Source organism: Thunnus thynnus, chromosome 5 (assembly GCF_963924715.1).
Source record: "Thunnus thynnus chromosome 5, fThuThy2.1, whole genome shotgun sequence".
In the NCBI taxonomy this organism is placed as follows: Eukaryota; Metazoa; Chordata; class Actinopteri; order Scombriformes; family Scombridae; genus Thunnus; species Thunnus thynnus.
This window is the reverse complement of record NC_089521.1, coordinates 16197351-16220577: the sequence shown is the minus strand read 5'-3', so window position 1 is coordinate 16220577 and position 23227 is coordinate 16197351. Positions and strand designations below refer to the sequence as shown.

At 37.8% G+C, this 23227-nt stretch overlaps 2 protein-coding genes across 3 annotated transcripts; one reads left to right on the top strand and one right to left on the bottom strand.

The window, feature by feature from the left end:
* Window positions 1-7604: 7604 nt before the first annotated feature.
* Window positions 7605-9464, top strand: lepa (leptin a). The gene is made up of 2 exons (XM_067589571.1): window positions 7605-8387; window positions 8483-9464. The coding sequence occupies exons 1-2, from the start codon at window positions 8241-8243 to the stop codon at window positions 8816-8818; spliced, it is 483 nt and encodes a 160-aa protein (XP_067445672.1). The 5' UTR covers window positions 7605-8240; the 3' UTR covers window positions 8819-9464.
* Window positions 9465-9759: 295 nt separating this feature from the next.
* Window positions 9760-20626, bottom strand: rbm28 (RNA binding motif protein 28). Of its 2 annotated transcripts, XM_067589570.1 has the most exons (20): window positions 20256-20626; window positions 19675-19821; window positions 19450-19586; window positions 19237-19312; window positions 19025-19117; window positions 18834-18905; window positions 18647-18749; window positions 18325-18560; window positions 18165-18231; window positions 17894-18003; window positions 17729-17802; window positions 17462-17597; window positions 16870-16934; window positions 16606-16764; window positions 16239-16388; window positions 15985-16059; window positions 15794-15881; window positions 15364-15499; window positions 13390-13504; window positions 9760-10277 (listed from the first exon to the last, which is right to left on the bottom strand). In XM_067589570.1, exons 1-20 carry the CDS (start codon window positions 20371-20373, stop codon window positions 10137-10139), a joined length of 2298 nt encoding a protein of 765 aa, XP_067445671.1. In that variant the 5' UTR covers window positions 20374-20626; the 3' UTR covers window positions 9760-10136. The 2 variants fall into 2 exon arrangements, 1 of the variants encoding a protein (XP_067445671.1); XR_010928393.1 differs by lacking the exon at window positions 9760-10277 and having other exon boundaries at window positions 13426-13504; window positions 15794-15878; window positions 15981-16059.
* Window positions 20627-23227: the final 2601 nt, after the last annotated feature.

Here is a 23227-nt window from a genome sequence, read left to right as displayed (position 1 = left end):
GACTTGATACTTGAGCTCAATTCGTCTAATTTGAATTCCTATCTTCTCAACATCAATTAAGTGTAATATTCACAAAAAGTGTGTGGTTTAAGCAGTCTTTTTTGCAACAAATGAATAGTGGTGCAATGCATAATGTAGGCCATGTAGTACTGCTGCTTTTCAACCCAACCAGGTTACTAATTTAAACTTTTATCAGTCCCTTATTAGTTTTATTCCAGCAGATTTCTGTGTCCTTAAGACCAGAATGGAGATCCATTACATTATTCCAATTCATTCTGAATGCGTCTGGAGCATGGGATAATTTCTCCGGAAGGGGGCAGCATTGCTCAGATTTTTTTGACTATGAGGACATTTGACTTAAATCCACACACTCAATAAATCCATGTATACACATGTACTTATGATGTTGACACCAACTTGATGATAGTGACCTTGTCTGTTACATGACAGCTTATCACTGTACTTATTCATTATTGTAACTGTAATGCTTTAATGTAACCCATTTGTAACATTTGTGTACTTTTATACATTTGCTTACCTGTATAGGTGAATAATATGTTTGAACAATCTGGAGGTATAATTTTAAACCCATGTCCATAACATAAATGAAAAGCAGTTGTTTCTGCAGTTGTCTACACTGTAGCATTAGTGAAGGAAGGGAGTGATGAGCTCCTGTTGAGCATGTGTCTACTCATTAAACTCATTTCCTATGTACTTATTACTTACTCATATCTGACACAATCTTCTTTTCTTGTGCCAAGGTGTTCTTTGGCATTGTGGAAAACAGGATTGAAAAACAAACACATAATTAAAGGATTCTTCATCCATTGACTTTGATATTGATTGTTGTTGATTTTTCACTGGAGAAGCTTATGTCAAAGTGTTACAGTAAATGAATTTGAGCACACTGATGAAAGAGGGTCCTCATAGCCGACAGAATTATATCCAGACAAGGGAGGTCATATGAGATCACTGATCATGTAAAGAGAACTGGCTGGGTTCTTCAGTCTTTTGAAATAAATAAACATAAATGGCCTTTTTGTCATACATTCATTTTTCCATTTCATAGTGACAAAGAACTTCCTGCACATGCACAGTCAGTGACAACATCTGTCCCAGTTGTTCGCTTCCTATTAATGGATTATTCATTTCATTTGAAGATCAGCAGCTGCCTTCTATAAAAACTTCACCCAGAGGTATTTACCCCCAGAGAAACATATAGTATTTCCAATAGACTTCCAGCTTAGTGTTGAGTAATTCTATTCAAAGAAACAAAATGAAGGGGTCCTTTCTTAAATCTTGTTATGGCGTGACAGTCTGAATGGCAGTTACCTGAGACGGTACTCTGTGGAGAGGTACTCTGGTGATAAATGCTTGAGTAGTCCCACAACATGTATATGCATGTTTAGAATTGGTAGGCTTATTTTGTGTGGAATTTCAAGTGTAGTTTCAAACATGTGTTCTAAATGTGGATTAACCTACCAATGGGCAATATTTCACGTTTTTACTTTCATTTTGTGCCAAAAATTAATTGTGTGCCTTGTAACAGGTTATTTCCTGAGATATAAACAAGACCAGGCAGTTGAGTTGGACCTCAAATAGAGACTGTTGGGACTGTTTGCCAGAAACTGAAACCTTTGGCTTCTGCTTGTCTTCCCGTAATTTTTAATGGTCCCTTGTTTCATGTAGCCTACAGATTTCAGAACATATAACTCCAGACTTCCATTGTGTAACTTTTTATTGAATCAAACGTTGACTCATATTGTATTAATATACTGTATGTTAGTACAATCTGGCCTTGGAGATCAAGGGTAGTCCTTACACACTACATTTTACTTATAAACCACTGTACTCTCTGTGTACTCTCTGCTCTTACTACTTCAAATTTACATCCAAATGGAACATATTGTCTGGTGATTTCAGCTCATCATTTTCACATGACACAACTTCATATACTAATAATATTTCCTCCATAATTAACATCTGTCTCATTAAAATCACAACATATTTCCGCCTTGTTTAAATTCTTCCTGACACACCATAAAACAGGTGGCGTGGATAAAATGAGCCTTGTAATATGGTGTGCTGTAATCCCTTACATATGATGCAGTCATCTTCTACCTGGATGTAATCATCAATATCTACAAACTTCATGCCATGCTTCTCTTTATAGAAAGGTTTAATTGTCTATGAACATAGTCTTGGTGCAGGAGAGCTGAATTATATGAAACATGATGAGAGTCACACATTTAAATACGTTTATTTTACTTAACTTAAAGAGAAATTAAGTTAAACCAAGATATTAAGATAACCCACATACAGCCAAACCAAAAGGGTGAAGGCCTCATCACAGATCACATATGGATACAGTGCATTTACTCATACCGGCAAAGTCTAAACACAACACAAGTATTAATACACATTTTCAAATCTCGGTACCCTTTAATGAATCACAGCACACATTTGCAAATATCAGATAATACAATCAACACTAAAGCACAGATTAAGTTTTTATAGGATAGTCATGAAAGAGAGCCAGAGACAGGTGGTCCTTACCTTACTGAGACCCTATAAGATACAGTAACTGGCAAGAAAAATGATGGATAAGCAGAAAGAATCCCTCTGATTGATTATAAATTTAAATTTCAATTATCAGTTTTGAGACATTTGGCAAATTTTAAAAATGCAAAGTGATTGCATGCATCACCTCTCCGTTAGTTTCTGGATTATTCAGAATCAAAGGGAGTACATACAGTACATGATATGGTGATACTCTGTGGTGGAAGAAGTACTGAGATCTTTTGAAAAATATGAGTAAAATACAGGATGACCACGGCTCCACTCAGCTAAGTCATTGTAAGGTGATGGAAAAATCAATGAGTCCAAACTTGATGAGACAGATTTCCGCACACTTAGATCTTTGCAGTATTCACTTTATTTTTGAGTTTTCGGTCTATCAGACCTTCATCAGAGCATACGTGATTCAACAATGAACTGGCAGGAAAAAAACAACAACCATTCTAATCATTGGCGGTATGTAGTACATCTGTGAACAACCTGGTGGTAGAAGCTCATGAAACATGATGGCCTTCGCCTGGCCTTGTGCAAAATTTCCCTACTTGGTTATATTTATTATACATACTGTATATAAATATACAGTGCCTGTTAAACATATTCACGACTCTTGGAATTTGTCATGTTTTGTTGTCTTAAAACATTGAATCAAAGAGGATTTAATGCAGATTTTGTGATGCTGATCAACAGAAATAGACCCCTTTAATGTCAAGGTGAAAACAGATCTCTACAGAGTGATCTAAATTAATTACAAGTCAAAAACATATCATATATGTATGTAAAATATTGCTTTGAAAAGTAACTAGTAACTATAGCTGTGAAGTAAATGTAGTAGAGTAAAAAGTACAATATTTCCCTTGAAATGTAGTGGAATGGAAGTATAAAGTATACTCAAGTAAAGTAAAAGTGCCTCAAAACTGTACTTAAGGTCAGTACTTGAGTAAATGTACTTAGTTACATTCCACCACTGCTGAAATACAATCAAAATGAAAATGTTTCCTTGTATTCTGGGGAGAAAACTAACAAAAAGGCTAATATAACATCTTTTTTTGTATACATTTATATGTATCTTGTGAGTTTTATTGTTTTATGTCCCCATTAGTCAATATGTTGTCATTTGAGTCTACTCTCATACAGTCCTACCAAAGGGTCAGCTAGTAAATATGCACAAGCGTGTGTGGTTTTGATTACAGATATTTACTTTCATTTTGAGTCACTTTGTGTGCCTCATCCAAGGTCCAAGGTGTATTGCATTATAGGAAAGTTACAGAATAATAAACTATTGACACTATTAATATTAATATGTCGAGATACTCTGCACTCTCTATTCAATGGAAATATGAGAATGGATTAATGGTATCAATAAGTACTCAGTATCCCAGAGCACACAAAGGGTCAACAAAATACTGAAAATGTTGTTCATTTGATAAATCAACTCCTGCTCTTCATTCCAAATTAAAGAAAACTCTCCACAGAGGGTTTATTTACTGTGAATTTGTTCCTTTGACTTGACTGAAACTTTTACACTACTGGGATCTGACTGGCTGGAAGGAGGATTACTTGTGTGTTTCAAATGTATTATTCAACGTCCAAGGAAATATAAAGTCTCTCGATAATATGCTGGTGGGAAAAGAGCATCCACAACCAAGAAATGAACGCTGAAAGACTTTGGACCTTGCATAACATGTCAGAAATTATCGTCAGCAGGAATTCACTCAGGCGTTTAAATACTTTCCTTGCTTAATCCTTCGTAATGGGGCACTTTTGTAGTGTATTTGTTGCTTCCAGGGTTGCTTAACACATTATTTTTTTTACCAAGATACCATGTGGTGTGACTGGACTTTTACAGAGCTCCAACTCACACTGAAACCTCCCAGTGAAAAGCTGATTCAGGTCTTTTCAAAACATGGTTTTATGGCATTAACGTCACTCAGGCATCTGGGGATGAAAACGACACGTCTTCCAGAATTGCAGCACATGCACGATCACTAAATCCAAATTCCCATCATTCCTGTGACTCACTCAGCTAGGTCCTGCTGAGTGCAATTCCTGGTTTCCATGCTGCATCTGGACAAGTAATCTGATACCATTTAAAGCATATGAACATGGCCTAGTTAGAACCACAAGGAAGAGGGCAGAAACACTTTGTCACCCTTCTGGTCAGCATGTTGTATACGTCATTCACTGGTCAGATTATTACATCACTTTCTCCTGACCTTAAAGGGTTAATGTATAGTATAATGTATAGCAGTATTATTGTGTGTGCAAGTGTGTATGATCTGATAAAAGAGGGGCACACACTTCTTCTGAAGATGTGACTCATATGCTCCCATAAGTCATGTGACACAAAGTCCTCATGAATTATTAATGAAGCCTTGCAGCGTCCTTCTGTCATACTTGAGGAGGTGACTTCTTGTCCTGCAGGGATGAAGTCTGATCGATCCTCCAATTGCTGGGAAGAAGAGACGTCTGATTATAAAACTCTGTAAGTAATTTATGAAGCTGCAGAAGTGGCTGTTTGTTGCATTTTTTTGTTTTGGATGTGATTGCAAAAGTACAATTGTGTATCTTTGCTGTTTGGAACAAATTAATACATGCTGTGTAAAATAACCAGATATATAAACTAACAACTATGTCTGGAAAAAGAGGAAATACCTCATTCATCAACTCATCACTTTTATGAGAAGTTCTTTGCTGAAACGACTCAGAAAATCGCAACCTAATCAAGACTGACTACCGACATTATCTTAAAATGTTTCCTGTATGCTAAGACGTCACATTCTGGCAGGCAAAATCCTGATTTAAAAATAGTTTTGGTGACAGGCAGCTTTTATTCATCCCAGATGTCAGGAATTTTTTTTTTTTTTTTTTTGCGTGCGATGAAACTTGCTCCATTTCTGCCAAGAAAGCTCCTTAAACCAATAGAGAACAGCTCTGAAGAAACTTTAAACATTTTTTTAAATTTGGAAATCATCCATCCAATTATAACATTTATCCGTTCATGTTTTTCTTTCATGAATAATACACTATTCCCGTTGAAAATACAAGTGAGACACTGTCACCCATTTACTCTACTTCCCAGAAATATTTCTCTTTGTTGTCTTTTTCCCAACAACTTCCAGATCCTATCATATTTCTGTTTAAGTTAAGCGTGTTAAGTTAATGACCATGTGTTAACAGTTTTATGAGATGTCTTGGGCATGAGGTATTTGACAGAATGCAGGATTACAGTAAGTTAACTTAAGAGGAAAACAAAATTGTCATAATGGTCCTGTTTTGTGTCGTGTCCACCTCTCCCACCCCCCACTCCCCCACCCCCCCACCCCCTTTCATTTAACAGAAAAAGAAACTTGCTCAACATAGCCACTACTCTCCTTCTCCATTGAACAACATGGACATCTGCTTTCAAAAATATTCACTCTCTTTAAACAATATATGAGAATTAAACAATAACAAATCACATTTTTGAGATTGTTTGAAATGTGGATAAGATGTCGATAAAGACAATAAAAACATCTGGTAACTCTCTTGTTACATTATTGTTGGTCTTTGGCAGTCTGTAGTAATGTTTCATTTCACTTCCTTCAGTACATCTAAGTAACATTTAATGATGTAAACGATGTAGCTTAAAAGTAAAGACAACATGCAATTCAGGCAGTTCTTTTAAAATGAACACCAAGCCTGAAATGGTATAGTTGGCTACAGTTTTTGGGGTAAATATCTGCTGCCTGGACGACGTAAAAGAAACTGGAAAAGTTTGTCCATGAATTCCTCATGTTAAATATGCAAATGTTCAGATAAACGTCAAATTATGTCCGATCTGCATCTAAGATGTGGCTTTGTAGCTTTGACCGTATGAGTGTGATATTTCAAAATTCTCTGATAGCCCTTTTTTTCTGGTGTTGTAAACATGAAAAAGATCATACATTGAAAAAAAAAAAGAGATTTTTGTTTTTGCAACCACACATCAAATCTCATAGTATGTGTGAATTATGTGAGTGTGTGTGTATATTTGCCTTGTGACTCAGATACTGTATGTGTGGCTGATCATCAGCTGGACAATCTACAGAAAATTGAAATTCCAGTGAGATATTAATATTGATCTTTTAGAGTATACAAGAAATAAGTGATTGAACACAATTCAACTAAAATTAAAATGAACAATGTACAATGATAAAAAAAGATATAGAGACATGAAACATGAATTCAGTCAGAGGAGGAGATTTGTCACACTGGGCTCCTCGTGATTTTTTTGAAGGTATTATATATTTGGACAAGAACAAACCATATGCAATCAAATACTCGGGGAAAATCTCTTTCTGCACTGGTTCTATGCCCATTTTGGTTTTTCCGTATTTTTCTGTTTTATTTGCTGCTATCGTACAGCATACTGTGACACACTGTGTGAGGGTACATACTAAATAAACAGGGATGTGACTAACCTGGCAGCATTAGGCAATGTTTGGAAAGAGCAGCGGGGTTATGCGGGTGTCAGAACAGGATACGACATATATGGCTTATTGATTATTTGATCAGTCACACTGCAAAACTTTTATTTGCAGGTCACATCGTTAGAAATGTTGTTATTATTATTAGCTGTGAACTGTGGAATGTTCTGACGTTTACAGAGGAATATGTATATATGACATGCAATTGCGGATGTGCTGCCTTTGCTGCAGTTAAGTTGGTCAGCAGCAACTAAGACTTTAGACATGTTTAACTTTCTTTCTAATACCTCTTAAGGAGAAAAAAAGTCCTCATCAGCTGCTTCCACAAACACTTCCTAAAAGTGATCAAATTCATTTATTTTATGTGTACATTTTTGCCTTGTGACTCAAATATGTCAGGCTGGTTGTTACCAAAAATGTATTGCATGTTCAACTTGTCTCTTGTCTCCTGCAGTACCAAAAGGGGACTCAGGAGGGGTATGAGATGGGGGAGAGGTAGGTGAGGGGGAGGATGGGTGGGGAATGGGGGGTCGGCAAGAGGTGAGTAAGAGATGAGTCAACAACTCTCCAGTATAAGATGCTCTGATGGAGCCTGACAGGCATATACACAGACACCAGCTGAGGTAAGGTCAACTCTCCTCTCCATCTCACTGTCCATCTCAGTCACCATCTCCTTTACTCAACTTCAACTCTCCCATCTTTGTTTCTGAAGTATCTTTCTAGCCACATTTTAGTCTTTCTCTGGATTTATTTGTTAAAAATGTGTAGCATGTTGCAGAAAGGATATGTGTTTGTAAAGAGATTCTTGTTTGTTTTTTTCTGCTTGTGTAGTAGCTCCAGTAAATCTGAGTCTTAATGAGCTTAACTTTCCGTATTTTCTTTACAAGCATTAACCAGAGTTTTGGGAAGGGTTGACTATAATAGTGTCAGCCAAAGTCTGTGATCTTTGTACCTGTTTACACAGTCAAAAATTCACAGATTTCCTTATCACAAACAAGCATAACCAAATATTGTGTAAATTACCGGAGAGAGGCATGAATAAAATGATGATGTAGATCTGAACTCACGCCTGCTTTGTTAGTGAAATGATGCAAGACTGCAAGTGAGAAATAACTAAAAGAAAAACCTGAATAATCTCTGTTTCTTTACAATTTCATCCTTCTTCTAGAAATACCAGTACTTTTCTACATTTTGTACAACTGGGGAAATACTACAAATATGGACTACAGCATCGTGGCCATCCTATTTTCTCTTTTGCACGTTTTGAATGTGGGCACAGCTGCTCCGCTGCCGGTGGAAGTAGAGAAGGCGAAAGTGGAACGGATGGCTAAACAGCTGATTGTTAAGCTGAACAAAGACTTCCAGGTAATATTTGTAGTTCTGTCTGTGGCGACACAGTCTGTACATGACACACGTTTTTACAAAAACTGGTGTTTAAATTAATCATGTTCTCTCTGCAGGGCCCTCCTGGCCGGACACTTACTTCACCCGCTGATAATTTGGATGGACTTTCCTCCATAGTGATGGTCTTGGAGGGTTATAACAACCTGATCTCAGAAAACTTCAACGGGGTCTCCCAGGTGAAGTCTGAAATCTCTTCGTTGACGGGTTACCTTGATCAGAGGGTGAAGGGGTCCTGCAGCAAGCATCTGACAAAAACCTCAGTGCCTGGCCCGCTGCAGGAGCTGCAGAGTCGAAAGGAGTTTATTCACACTGTGAGCATTGAGGCTCTAATGAGAGTGAAGCAGGTCCTCAATCAGCTGCTGAAGAACATGGATCACCTGAAAACTTGCTAGTAGACTGACATTAGGGTCAATGTTTTTAAGTTGTTGGCCTGACTTTAGGGAAAGAATTGTCAAATCTCCATCAGTGATGTGAGTGATAACATTCCCTGCTGGCCATGTTGAACTTTATTCTTCAAATTTATTCTTGAATTTGCACTTATTTATATACTTATGTATTTATTTATATACTATTTAGAAAATATGTATTTTGAAACAAAAATGGCTTTTTCACCAGGATGTTTGCAGCAAATGTGTAGTTTCTGAATGAATGTATAACTAATCTATGTTTTGCACATAAAGATAAATCAGCTGCTCATATAGGTTTGTGTGACGACACGACTGTTATATCAACAACCAGCACTGTAGATCTGCAGAACAGTTCAGTCAGCTGTGTCTGGTTGACTGCAGCCAAAGGAAACGTCACAATGAGCAGCAATGTCATTCCTGGAAATTCCTAAAAAACCAGGCTGAAACTTGCCAAAAATAACAGATGTGTTTGTATGAGGACAAGAAGGGTAAAGGGCAAGTTTTGTTTCAGTGCAATATCAACAGCTTTTCAAAAATGGCTATTTATATCCATAGATGACATTTTGTATATTTATGTAAAGTGCATATTTTTTATAACTATTGAATATGAATACATTTTTCACATGAAGCATATTTTTTGTATTATGCAAGTTTTTCATGGTTGTGTAATGAGTGAAAGATGAGTTGAGAGATCAGAATGAAGTGGGGAAAAAAAGCACGTAGTCCGGGTTAATATATAATATCATTTGTGGGTGTTCTTCTCTTGCTACACTTCTATATTTGGGGTTCATGAGCGGGAAGTGTTTATGAAGTCACATCAGCTGATGATTAACTCCTTAATAAAAACTAGTATTAAAATAATTTATGTCAATTGTCATAATGGATTGAGACAATATGGATTTAATACAAAATGAATAGATTAACAATAAAGCACAAAGTCAGGTGTTTTAATATATTTTCATAAAAAATCCATTTACATGAAAAAGCCACCCTTACATGATTCAGTTTCTTTCAGTGGAGGGAAAAAACAGATCATAAACAGAAACAACAACATGTAGCAAATTGAGAACAAATTACACAATGTCAGAACAGGATGAAGGACGTTAAACACATGGGCATCATATACTGTACAATCTGACACCAAACTCGTTTATGAGAATCATGGAATTTATTGTAACACTTCAGGATTTCAAATATAGAGAAACTCTGCTGTTGTAGCTGTAAAGATGTAAGACTCTCCCTCTCACTCTCACTCTCTCTCACACACACACACGCACGCACACACACACACACACACACAGAATTAACTATCAAACCACTTGTTTCTCTTGATGGTGGTGCTCGCTCCACTGTTACCAATCAGTTTCCTCTTGTACTGCTCCACCAGGCTGTCAAAACGGTCCCCATCCCTGCTCCTGAAATGCTTCTTTGCTGTTTTAACCTTCTGAAATACAAACAAAATAACAACAGTTATGAGGTGCAACAGGAAAAACTCTAAGTGTCACCAAAATTTCCATGCCATTATTTCAGAAATAATCCTGCTTGCTGGCAGAGATCAGTGTCTAAAGCAAGCTGTGTGATGTCATTAGTGGGGCTAAATATCACATTCAATTACAAAGCTTAACTATGCTAAATCAGGAATGTAACCAAAACATAATTCTGTCAAATGCATCTCATGAAATAAAATCTGAATGTTAGGTTCCAATCATGATGACTCAACATAATGAACATGCTTTGTCCAATGTAGTTCCAGCAACTTGCTTTCATCAGTGCATTTTAATACAACAAGCCACATTTGTGAGAATTTGTCTTTTAAAAAAAAAATACGTGTCTAATCATCCTGGAAGAGGGATCTCTGCACTTTTGCTTTTCCTGAATGTCTTCTTTTTTTCCAGGTAAAGGGTTTTTTTTTGTTTTTCTAAGGCCAAATGAAAACATACTATAGTGGCTGTAACAGATGATCTTAGGATACAGGGTGTCATATGCTGGAAAGTTCTTTCTAGCAACTCTGTGATTTTGGGCTACTGTACAAAACTCCCTTACCTTAGTATTGTGTTAATCCCACAACAATTTCACTTGGTGGCGCCAAAGCATCAAATTTTAAATGGGCAAGCTACTGTGAAATGTGAATGTGCTGTCATCAGTTAATCTGGTGCAGTATTTTTCCATGTTTTGACTCACTGTTTTTGAGATACAGTGACACATGTTTTTATATTTTGTTAAATCTTTGATCTGTGTGAGGCTGACTGCCAGCAGTAGACAATTTTTAGACTGTTTTGATTTGGTCTTTAGGGGCTGGTTTTAGTACAGAACAGAAATTAGTCTTGATGTTACTCTAACAGTAAAGCCTTGAATGATTTTTACAGTTTGGACTGTCAACAACTATTTGTAGTAGTTTCCAATAAATCAGTAAAATAGCAGCTTAACACCTCAAGATGTGGTAAGAATATGACCCCAGTCTTCACGTACAGTATGTATGTGTGTGTGTATATATATATATATATATATATGTATATGTATATGTATAGGGGGCAATTTTATATGCCAATAAAACAATTTGCTTGAGTGGTGAAAAGGCTGCGTCTTTAAAGACATTTAGCATATACATAATGTCTCTAAACAAAGAAGTGCTCATTTTAGCCATGGAGTGGTTCAAATGTGTCATTTTACCAACAAAGTGAAATTCAAATTTATAGTATTGTTCTATTGTGAAAACAAATTTATCTTCTCATCAAAAACAGACAACATATCACATGATTTACACGTGTTTCCTATGTATTTTCTTAGTATACAGAAATATATTAAGTAGCACAAAGCTTATAATGTGATACTGGTTCAGATCAGTGCTGAATACTAGAAAGATTGAACACAAAAAACATTCACAGATCTAAAAGTGTACATCAGAAAGTATTAATGCATGTATCAAATACATGACTTACACACTCTGATCTATACGCACCACATACAAAATATAGTCTAAAAAGCTGACATGTTAACACTAGGGGTGTTAACATGAACACAAAACTCACGGTTCGGATCGTATCATGGATTTGAGTCACGGATCAGATCATTATTAGGATCAGCGAAAAAAAGGGGGGAGACAAATAAAACTTTGTTTTCCATTAATTTTGTAATACACTTACAGCAAGAAACAGCAAGGAGCTTTTGCCCATGGTCTTAAATGAAAAAAACATTTAAGCTGTCCAATGTTTAAATAAAATATATAAAATATTCAATGCTCAGTTATTGCAATATGAGGCACGAAACCTTCCTCTTTTAAACAGTGAATGAAACAGCCTCTGTCCACATCATCAAAACTTGATGATAACAAACATTCACCACTAACGTCAGTTAGCAGCTAGATGCTAATTAGCTGCTCAGCTGCAGCACATTAAACAGCAGGTAAACATAACTCAAATGTAACATCGGACCGTTAGATGCTGGTTTTATCGTTGCTCTTCAAAAACCCTGTTAACGTTAGCGACACGCTGTCTGCCCATGACTTGTACTTACAGCAGTTTGTTTTCTTTGTCTTAACTGAGACATTAAATTTTGCAATTAATCCGCAGTTCATATGCCTGCCGAACCATGGGGGGCGATCCCTACGCATCACGGATCAACTACAATCCATTACACCACTAGTTAACACTTGTTATTCCAGTTACTTTAAGCTTATTACTCAATATACGGCTCAGCTTAAAAACAAACTAAAGAAACTGTCAGAAGCAAGCAGCCAGACCTCCTGCACTCATTAACTAATCACACATCAACAGATGACTGAACAACCACTCAATTAAAAAGACAGCTCACTGTAACTTCAACAAGCAAACTACCCACAACACATTATATGATCTCTGCTGCATTCTTGTTAAGGAGATAAAAAACACAAAAAAGCCACACAGAGACATTTAACCATCAGAGATGAAATTAGCGACTAAAGAGACAGAGAGAGAGAAGCTGTATCTGACTCACGCTATCTGACCTCTTCTTCTTTCTTTCATGGAGATGAAGTATCCATGTTATAACATCCATTTGTGACTGTTTGTCATCTTGTTTGTTAGTTTACAGAACTTTATGGCTGCTGCTTAACCAGTCTGATATCATTAGCAACAATGACAAACAAGCTAACTCTCCTGGTTGTTTCTCTGGTTGCTTCTCTCTCCAGCCTCCCCGGCAGCGTCCTGCTGCTGCTGCGCTGCACAATCCAGATAATTTCTCCCGTTAGCTTAACAACAGTCCTTAACAGTCCTCCCATGGATGTATAAAGAGTCCTTCAGGCTGCTACAACAAGCCAGCTGTTGCATTGGCTAACGCAAGGAGCTATCTACTGCTGCTACTACTCTGCCTTACAGTGGAGACAATTGAAGATGAATTCTGGAAACTATCATTGGACCAACTCGATGTCAATATTGCATTCTGGTTGTTGATTGGTAAGGGAGGACAGCCTCCCCTGGAGCATCATTTTACATGTCAGAGCCAATCACAGTTTAGCATGAAAAAAAAAAGAAATACATTGAGTCCAATGTAAGAGAAAAAGAACAAAAGAACATATAAACCTGGTTTCTGGGTTGTGTGGGTTTTTCCATCTGCCATCTTTGACGTTCCTTTCTGCTGGATCCAGGCCTTGCTTTCTTTGGTGGTGGGGCCTGTTGTTTTCCTTTGTCACGCATTCTGCAAAAAACAAAAAGACCATGTTTCACAATATATAACTACATCCTGATGCTGTGCTGTTGACTCATAGTCCATTTTCTTATATTGGTTTCCTCAGGATATTTTCCCCACTGTTTTCCCCACTGTTACTGAAGTTGGGAAAGGCCACCTAACATTTGTAGGAACTGGAGTAAAATACATCAGTCAGTTGGTGCCAGTCATGCAATTCTAAAAAGTTTTAAAATTCAACACAGAGACGGAAGCACTACTTGGCTCTGATACTTCAACAGGTGCATTAAGTTGATGAGAACAGCAAACACATGTCAAAACAAGGAAGAAACGTGGTAGGAAATGACAAAATGGCCAAAATGTCTTTCTTAAGTTAAATAATATGAAAACAATATTGCTGTCCAGTTGATGAAAGTATAATTTGATCATTTTTCTCCTTGGTACCATTATTTTGCCGTCAGGATTTGAGTGATACATCAGTCAATCAAGTTTATTTGTCACATGTAATCATATAAAGTACAATCACAGTGAAATGCAATCCAGGCAGTTCCTTCAATTTGTGCATTAAAAATAGTTTAAATAAAATAGGAATAGTAATAAACATATGCGTATGATTGGAGTAAGGGGGAGAGGGGGCGTTATCCGGGTAGTTGGGATCCTTAATGATTCTTCTAGCCTTATTCTTGCAGCACCTGGTGTAAATATCCTTTAGGCAGGGTAGAGCACCGCCTATTGTACATTCAGCCGAATGAACCAATCTTCGCAGGGCCTTATGGTCCTGCTTGGTGCTCTTTCCATACCAGGCAGTGATGTTCCCCGTCAGGACACTCTTGATGGTGCAGGAGTAGAATTTCCTCCGTATTTGAGGGTAAACTCGGAATTTCCTCCAGTGTCTGAGGTGAAACAGTCTCTGCTTTGCCTTTCTCATCACTGAGTCAGTACGTTCAGGTAAGGCCCTTGGTGATGTGGACACCAAGGTACTTAGCTGTCCACACTCTCCACCGAAGACCCGTTAATATTAAGGGGGGCGTTGTTCCTTCCCCGTTTCTTCCTAAAGTCCATTTTCAGCTCTTTAGTCTTGCTGACATTCAGGAGTATGTTGTTGTCCTGACACCAGCGGGTCAGGTCCTCTACTTCCTTCAGATAGGCCTTTTCATTGTTATCTGTGATCAGGCCCACCACAGTTGTGTTGTCAGCAAACTCGATGAGGGTGTTTGAGTCGAAAGTGGCTACACAGTCATGTGTGTACAGGGGGTACAGCAAGGGGCTCAAAATGCAGCCCTGAGGTGCTTAAGGATGAGGGTAGAAGAGGTATCTCCACTTCCCCTCACCACCTGGGGTCTGCCCATCAGGAAGGTGTTTAATCCCAGGTCCTTGAGCTTTGTGACGAGCCTGGAGGGAACTATGGTGTTAAACACTGAACTGTAGTCAATGAACAGTAATCTCATATAGCTCCCTTTCTTGTCCAGGTGAGATAGGGTGGCGGGGATGATGTGGACTATGACGTCTTCTGTTGATCAGTTGGGATGGTAAGAAGACTGTAGTGGATCCAGTGTGCTGGGTAGTGAGGAGCAGATGTAATCCTTGTCCAGCTGTTTAAAGCACTTCATCACTACAGAGGTGAGCACCAATGGGCAGAAGTCATTCAGGCAGGCTGGTCTTGTGTTTTTTTGGTACAGGATTGATGGTGGACTTCTTGAAGCACGTGGGTATAACAGACTGAACCAGGGACAGGTTGAATATCATTGTGAACACCGGCGCTAGTTGGTCACCACATAGTTAGAGGACCGGCCCACTGATACTGTCTGGTCCTGCTGCTTTACACTGTGCACTGTAAACAGGAGACTAGTAAAAATTAATAATAACTTTACCTGATTTTAGGTCCTCGGTGTGAGGCGAAAGGTAGAACCTTCTTCCGTTTCTTTCCGTCTCCCAAATCTACATGCTCCACCTCAGGGTTGGTCTGGAAGCCGACATGTCTGTTTTGTCTCTGGTTTTGATGAGGAGCTGAAAAACACAGAAAAGTGGTCGGGAGAGAATCAAGAAGATTAAGAAGGATGTAAATGGATAACAGCAAATATGAACTGGCCATGTTCCACTGAGTTTAATTAAACTCAGTGTTACAGCCAATGACAATATGGTTTCCATATTCCACAGCACTACTGTGTGTACTGTACCTTCACTGTGACAGTCTAACATGTTTTTTTAATCACTTTTCCATTTTTAAGTTCAGTTAATAAAACCATAAATAAGTTATAATATAATAAAAGAACATATCCAGAAAAATATATATTTTCTTACCTCGCTCTCCTGTCAGCTCTGATGAAGACTGTGTTTTTTGGGAATGAGGTTTCACTCCACCTTTTAAAGGCTGTTTTCTGAAAAACTCCTGTAAAAAATGCACACAATGCTTTCCATTTAGAATAAAACATTTCTCAAACTGGATGGAGGTTCTAAGCCCTTAACTATCACACAAATTGATACAAACGCACCTTGTTTTTTTGTTGTCGGATTTCTTTTATTTTGAGTTTCCTTGAATCCTCCAGGGAGAACTCGACAATAGGTCTCTGCAGGATGACATAACAGACATAGTTATGAACAAGTAAAAGATTACTCATGGACCAGGAAAAGAAATCCAGTAACAATGTAAGCCTAAAAATCTGAAAGAGGTAAATCAATACAATTGCAACAAAGCACACAACGAGCAGTTTTTGAGCTTATGAGGTAATCCGCTGCCAAAATGTACCTTGTGTGAGCCAAAGATGTCGGGGTTGTTGTTGAGGTAACGAAGCGTACTGAGAGCATGTTCGTGGTCCTGGAACTGGACAAAGCCATAACCAAGTGATTGTCCCATCACCTGACCCCTCTCTGGCTTCTTGTCATACATGACCCTACACTGAAAAGGGAAATGATAGATGTGCACACACCATGAACAAAAATGACAACACCACCCTCTACTGGTCAAATATCTTTTTTTTTTTTTTATACACAACAGGCTAATATATTGATAATACTACTTGTACAAACTATTGCCAGGCATGTTTTACAAAGCTGCAGCGCTATAAAAATCTATTTAAGACTGCTGTCTACCAGTATGCCATATTGTTTCTCACCTCTGTGATGCGGACTCTCTGACTTCCTTTTACTGCTTGAAGGCAAAGTGCTTTGAGTTTTTTATTGTCCACTGACTTGGGCAGATTATGAACACAGAGACGAGTCTTCGACACAAAAACTTTGATGTCCCGAAGCTTTGCCTTCTTTACTTCTTCAAACTATGGGGAACAGCAAACACAAAGTGTCAACATAAGTGGAAAGTTATGTTCTAAAATGTGTTCTCTTAACAGAAAGGTCTGAAAAGGTTAATTATAAAGACTCACTCTGGTTCTCTTGATCATGTCTGCCTCAGACACACCCTCTGCAGCTTTGGTTCCAGCACGGATCACTGGGTGATAATAATGGAGTAAGAGAAGAATAAGATAAATAAAATGAAAAGACCTAGAAGCAATTCAAGAAAGGAGTGTGGCAACTAAACCTGTTCTCATACTTTTATTAATAGGCACATCACGAGCCAGACATGACTTTGCTCAGTAGTTGTCAACACAGTACTAACAGTACTGTAATTTGTTTGAGATGTAATCTGGCTAGTACATGGAGCTTGTTGATGAACAAAACCAGAGCTAAACAGTGAATTAATGTCGGACTTACACCTGACACAACCCCAAAGAGATGCTCATGTCGCTCTGTGTTTGCTGGATCTGCAAGTAGGCAGCTGTTTGCTAATATTTTACAACTTACAATTTGTGGTAACATGCTGTGCAGCAAAAACCTGCAGATCTTTAATCTATAGTCTACTATAGATCCCAAAATATCACTTATGTGTCATGTTGCTTGCTGCTTAGAGTCCTAAGTGTCAGAGTAGAAGCTGGTCAGCAGAGGCTGAAGAGAAGAGAATATATCAGGTTTACTCACATCCCTCTCTGGCCAGGTACATATTCCTGGTGCCTGTTTCTACTTTCACTTTGTTGACCTTCAGCTTGGCAGCATCCTCTCTGGTCACTGCCACTGCAATCAACAGCTTTCTACCATCTACACGGATGCCTCCATTCTGCAACAAATAACCCAAAGTTACAAGAAGGCATCCATATCAACTCATTGCACAAACAGATGATGCCATGAAATAAAGAATGCAGGTACAAGAGAATATTTATGTATGCATTTTAGATTGCATATTATTACCTCTGCTTCATCCTGTGCTGCAGCCATGCATCTGTCTGCAGCCTCTTTAGTCTTAAACTGAGCAAACGCACAACCTGGCAAAGAAACAAACCGAGAATGAGTTCATCAGCTTGTTTTCTCAAACAACAGGGAGAAGAGTCTGGTACTCAAGCGCTGCTGACTGACCTTTTGAATGTTCTGTGTCTGGATGGAGAACAATCTTAATGTAGTTAAGTTCTCCGTACTGTAGAAGAACTTCCTCAAGGCCTTCTTCCTCCGTGTCAAAGGACAGGTTCCTAAATCAGCCAGGAGTGAGATGAACAAAAAGGATAATAAGATAATTAATGAGTATGAATACCTGGAGAGAGTTTGAGGATGAAAGAACAAGTGGAGAAATGGTTCAAGGTAAACGTAATGAGCGCGGGTTTAAGGTTAAGCTGTGAGAAGAATCACCAACCTGATGAAAAGTGTTCTGCCTTCATTCACATCTGAAGGGAGAAGTTTCCTTGTGGTTTTCTTTTGAGCTAGCATAAAAAAAAGTAATACAACATTTTAATGGAAGAAAATATTTATATTACAAGCAAAAATATCAAAAACATGGGCTGAGAATTTTATACCTGATTCATCTTCTTCGTCATCCTCATCATCTTCCTCTTCGTCCTCACTCTCATCTTGATCATTATGTGAACCAAGGCTACTCTTATCGTCTTCTCCCTCCTGGGATACATCACCATCATCATCATCATCATCATCATCCTCCTCCTCCTCCTCCTCTTCCTCCTCACTGTCTTGTTCTTCTTCATCGTCTGATTGTGATTCCTCCACCTGCTGCACAGCTGCTTTTGAACTGACCCTATGGAAAGATTTGGTATAAAATTGTTAACCAATTTCAACACCAAGCAGTATATTAACAGTGCAACACATGTTTGAGGTTCACACTTCATCTTCTCAGGAGCTGCTTGGTCCTTTTCTTCATCCTCGTCTTCACTGTCACTCTCTGTGTCCGACTGTTTTGCAGCTGCTTCCTCTGTCTTCTTATTTCCTGCAAAGTAAACAAAACAGCGTTAAGTAATTTGTTGTGTATTATAAAAAGAGAAGTGGCTGTTTTAACAGTACTAACGATTACCTGCACTGGTAGTTGGGTGTGTGGCAACAAACTTGTCCTTAGGCACAGCCCAGTCAACTGCTACCTGCCGACCTTTGAATGAAACAGTAACAACTATAAACATAGCCACATTACACAAACTGAACAAAAGAGATGTCAACAATGAACAGTGGTTCTCACACAACAGCAATGTAAGTGTCTCAGTCACTAACCTTTAATCTCTTTCAGGTTCATAGCATTAAGCGCTCTCGCTGCCTCAGACACATTTTTAAATTGGACAAATGCAAACCCGCGCATCTTCCCATCTGTACAAAGAATGAAAAAATATAAGTTACAAAAAGAAAAAAGAAAATAACCACACAACCCACATTGTTTATTTGTGTGGCTTATTTGCATATCCAGTAAGAATTTAAACCATTCTTACCAGGTTTAAGGGGGATTTTGCCCTCAAGAACTGTTCCAAACTTGGCAAAAACTTGCTTCAGATCCTCCTCGGAGCACTGTAAGACAATACATGTAATGCGCTACAGGTCAAGCAATGAATTTACCACAGCAATTAGGTAACTGTGACATTCTGCACATGAATCAAAGTGTGCTTATCAACTGATGCATGTCACAACTTTGTAAAATATTGCACCTTAAAACTGAGATTCCTTATGATGAGTCTCGCTTTCAGACTGTTTTTCCTGAAGCCTTTGGATTTCTCCTCACTTCTACTTGGCGCTGGAGCTGGTGCTGATTCTGGTGCTGATTCTGGTGCTGGCTCTTTGGGTGCTAAATGAAATGACATGAGCATAGTTATCAGTAGACATGGTGTGAAAGCTCTCCCAGTTACTAGTTTTGGACATGCCGTCATACACACCTGTTTTCTTTTTGTCTTTTATTTTCTTCTTTGCCACTGTCACAGAAAGCTTCTGTCCGTCGTATTCTTTTATTTCTTTCAAGGCTCGCTGTGCATCCTCCTCCATGGAGTATGTGACATAGCCAAAACCCCGACATTTTTCTGAGCCTGGTTTATAAAAACAAATATATTATTTATGTTGTCATTTATGCAGTGGTGGAAGAAAAACTCAGATTTTATAAGTAAGAGTAGCAATACTACAGTGAAAAAGTACTCAATTACAAGTAAAAGTCCTGCATTCAAAATCTTACTTAAGTAAAAGTAAAAAATATTATCAGAAAAATGTAATTAAAGTATCAAAAGGGTTAGTAAAAGTACTCATTATGCAAAATGGCCCAATTTAGAGTATTATATGTATCATACATGTATAAATATTATTGTGTAAGAGCAGTACTTTAGTAAATGTACTTTTATGTTCAATTGTACTGTAACTATTTAGTAAAGCATTTTTTACACTGACAGGCTCAAATGTCACTCTGTATGGTCCATCTCCATTAAGCTTAAGTTACTCATTTCCATGTTAACTTATATAAGAGTATTACCTTTCTCTCTGACCACGAAGCATTGCTTTAAAGGACCAATCTCAGAGAATATCTCCTCAAGGCGTTCATTTGAAGCCGAAGCTGGCAGAGAACCGATGAATAGAGTCTGTGCTGGCATGGCTCTCCGCTGCCAGGCTAACGTTAGCACGCTAATGTAACACTTTCTAGCTCGATAATAAACCGCAAACTGATCTCTAAACTGTCAACAGTTCAACACTGAAAGTAGGTCTCTAAATATCAAATGTTACACGGATCAGTGAGATGAATGAATGCTATAAAGCTATTTCATTCCAACACCGATAGCGACCAAGTCAGATCGCATGTTTATAAACGTGGGCAGCCATCTTGGAAAACGAACGGAAATCGTCATCGAGGCTACTTCTTCTTCTTTTTGTTTTAACCCGTAGAAAGCTGCTTAATGTCGCCGCCCACTGTCCCAAAAACCTGTTGCACTCCTGTTCACACTGTGTTTCCCTGCCCAAATATTTAAAGATCCACTCCACGCATGTATTAAGACATAAAAATACTCTGTTTGGAACAATAATGTGTGTCTGATAATATTTTAACCACCAAAAAAAGTATGATTACCACTTTAAAAACCTTAAAATGCCATCTAATCATTCCCTCATTTAATTATGTATATTATTTTCAGCATATTAATTATTATGTATAATACATAATAATAATAGTTATGTATCATAATTAATATGAAATTTACTCAACACAGCAGTTCAGTGGGAAGACTTTTTGACACAACAGTACATTCAACCCCCTACAAAAGTTAAAGCCACCTTGCCTAAAAAACAATAAACAAACACTACTGTGTACTGTGACAGAGGGATGATGGGTAAAGAATGGAGTGCCTGAAACAGTTAAAATAGATGGTATTGTTTATCAGTTTTTTGGGGGAGTTTCTGTCAATGAGGTTTAAATTTAAATATTGCCTCCAGACGTATTTTAAGATGTATATAAAATACTCGACCTTGAATAATAATTTCTAGACTCACAAGTCAGTCTCCAAAAGCTTCCCTCAACTAGAGACTGAAGAAAATCTCCCAGCTTTTGTTGTTGAAACTGGGTGGAAACAATTAAGAGAGTTTAAAAAAAAAAAAAAACCTGCATTGCAGAACTAATCCAAAGTCTTTAGGGTGGCCCGTCATATTGGGGCGATCGCATGCAGTTCACTACAGAGGAGAATGGGGGGACAGTATAATTTCCAGTAAGGCTTGTCGTTGACAAAATGTAAGGGGTGTAGGTTTGTTAGCAGCTGTACTCGCTGACATTCAAGCAACTACCTTACCCTCAAATTCTGTCTAATATGGTTTTTCCACAAAAAAATGGTAAATTATCGAATTAAGATCCTTAAAATGACGTCTCCTTCTTTTCTCTCATTAAAAATTCCAGAATATATGAATATGCAAATACGATTAATTTCAAAAGTTTAACTGTTGGACACAAGATGTCTCCTGCTTCACTGTATAGTCCATTCTCAGTGTTTGTGCACTGGAGGCTTCAAGTTTCTACATCACACTTGTTAAATTGAATACTGGATGAGGATTGGCTTCCAAACTAGTTGTGATGTCACAAATCCTTCTCATAGGTCCGACCCTTAAAATCAAATTATTAACAAGCTCAGAGAAACTTTTCACTTTCAGCAGATGAATGTGCTGAAAGTGGAAAGTGTCAAACTCTACACAAACATCATTCTCCACAGTGAAGCTCAAACATCCAAGTGAAGTAACAACAAGCAAAACACATTTTTGAATCAAGGGGGACTAAGTTTGCTCCCATTAAGCCTCTCTAAAGTGTATATTTCCTTGCTCATTCTCAATTTTAATCTCTCATCCAGTCCACTTTCAAAGTGTTCCTATTAATTTAGTTTCTATATCTATCTCCGTTTTTCTGCATTTCAAAAGCGTGTTCTACTGCGTCTGGACCATTAACTATGATCTGAGATGCATTTAGAAAATAGAAAGAGCTTTGACTGTCTAGAGAAAATTACTGGTGTCTTGTTTTGAACCACAGGTTTACCTTCACAGATAGCTTTGTAGTTCTAAGTCATAGTAATTACCTCAGCTTTAAATTCAGACACTGTTATTAGTCTAATCTTCAGTTTTTATGGTAATGTCTATGCTCCAGCTCCAACATGTCCTGTATGATCCATGGTGATATGTTTCATCAGTATACTTTTATTCCAGTTTCTCTCCATTTTGGTTTTACTCATGTTTACAGATTCTTTTTCCATACATCTGCTGTTACAGAGAATTAATCTGTTTGTGTGTTTATGTCCTTTTTTTGAGAAACATCTAGGTGGAAATATAAGTGTCGTGGATGTACTCCCCTACAAACACATACACACACACACACTTTAAGCACAGAGCAGATGGGCAAAGTTTACCTTCCATTTGAAATGTATTTGTAATTTTCATTAAATGGAGTTTGAAAAAATATCACACCTCAAACAGTATGCCTTTAAATTTATTTCCAAGTTAAGGCCATAGAATTCATCAACAAAAATATGTTTGCATAATAAGTTCACAAATCAGATATTATGTATGTTCAAGTTACAAGACAAAAAGCTTCACAATGTTAGAGGCACCATTTCATGTTCAAAAATCACCTTCAACAGATATTTAATTCATTTGCAAAACAATGGAAACTTGTAATTTATACACAACGACAGTTTTCAAGTCTAATTTGTTAGTTGCTGCTTTGGTAGTTTATGAAAGTGCTCTTCATTTATACAGGTTCTCCACTGAGGCTTATTGTCTGGTCTAATGGTGTAACGGACAACAGGCAGGCCTGATAGTAACAGAAGAATTTCAGACAAATAAACCCATGTAAAGATCTTTGTGGGTGACGGATATCACATTTAATCAGTGCCGTGTACAAAACTCACTGAAGAACCCTGTGATTGTGATAACAGAGTGGCGCCTTTCTTAAGGCACTGAGTGTCAAGGAATTGTGTAAGC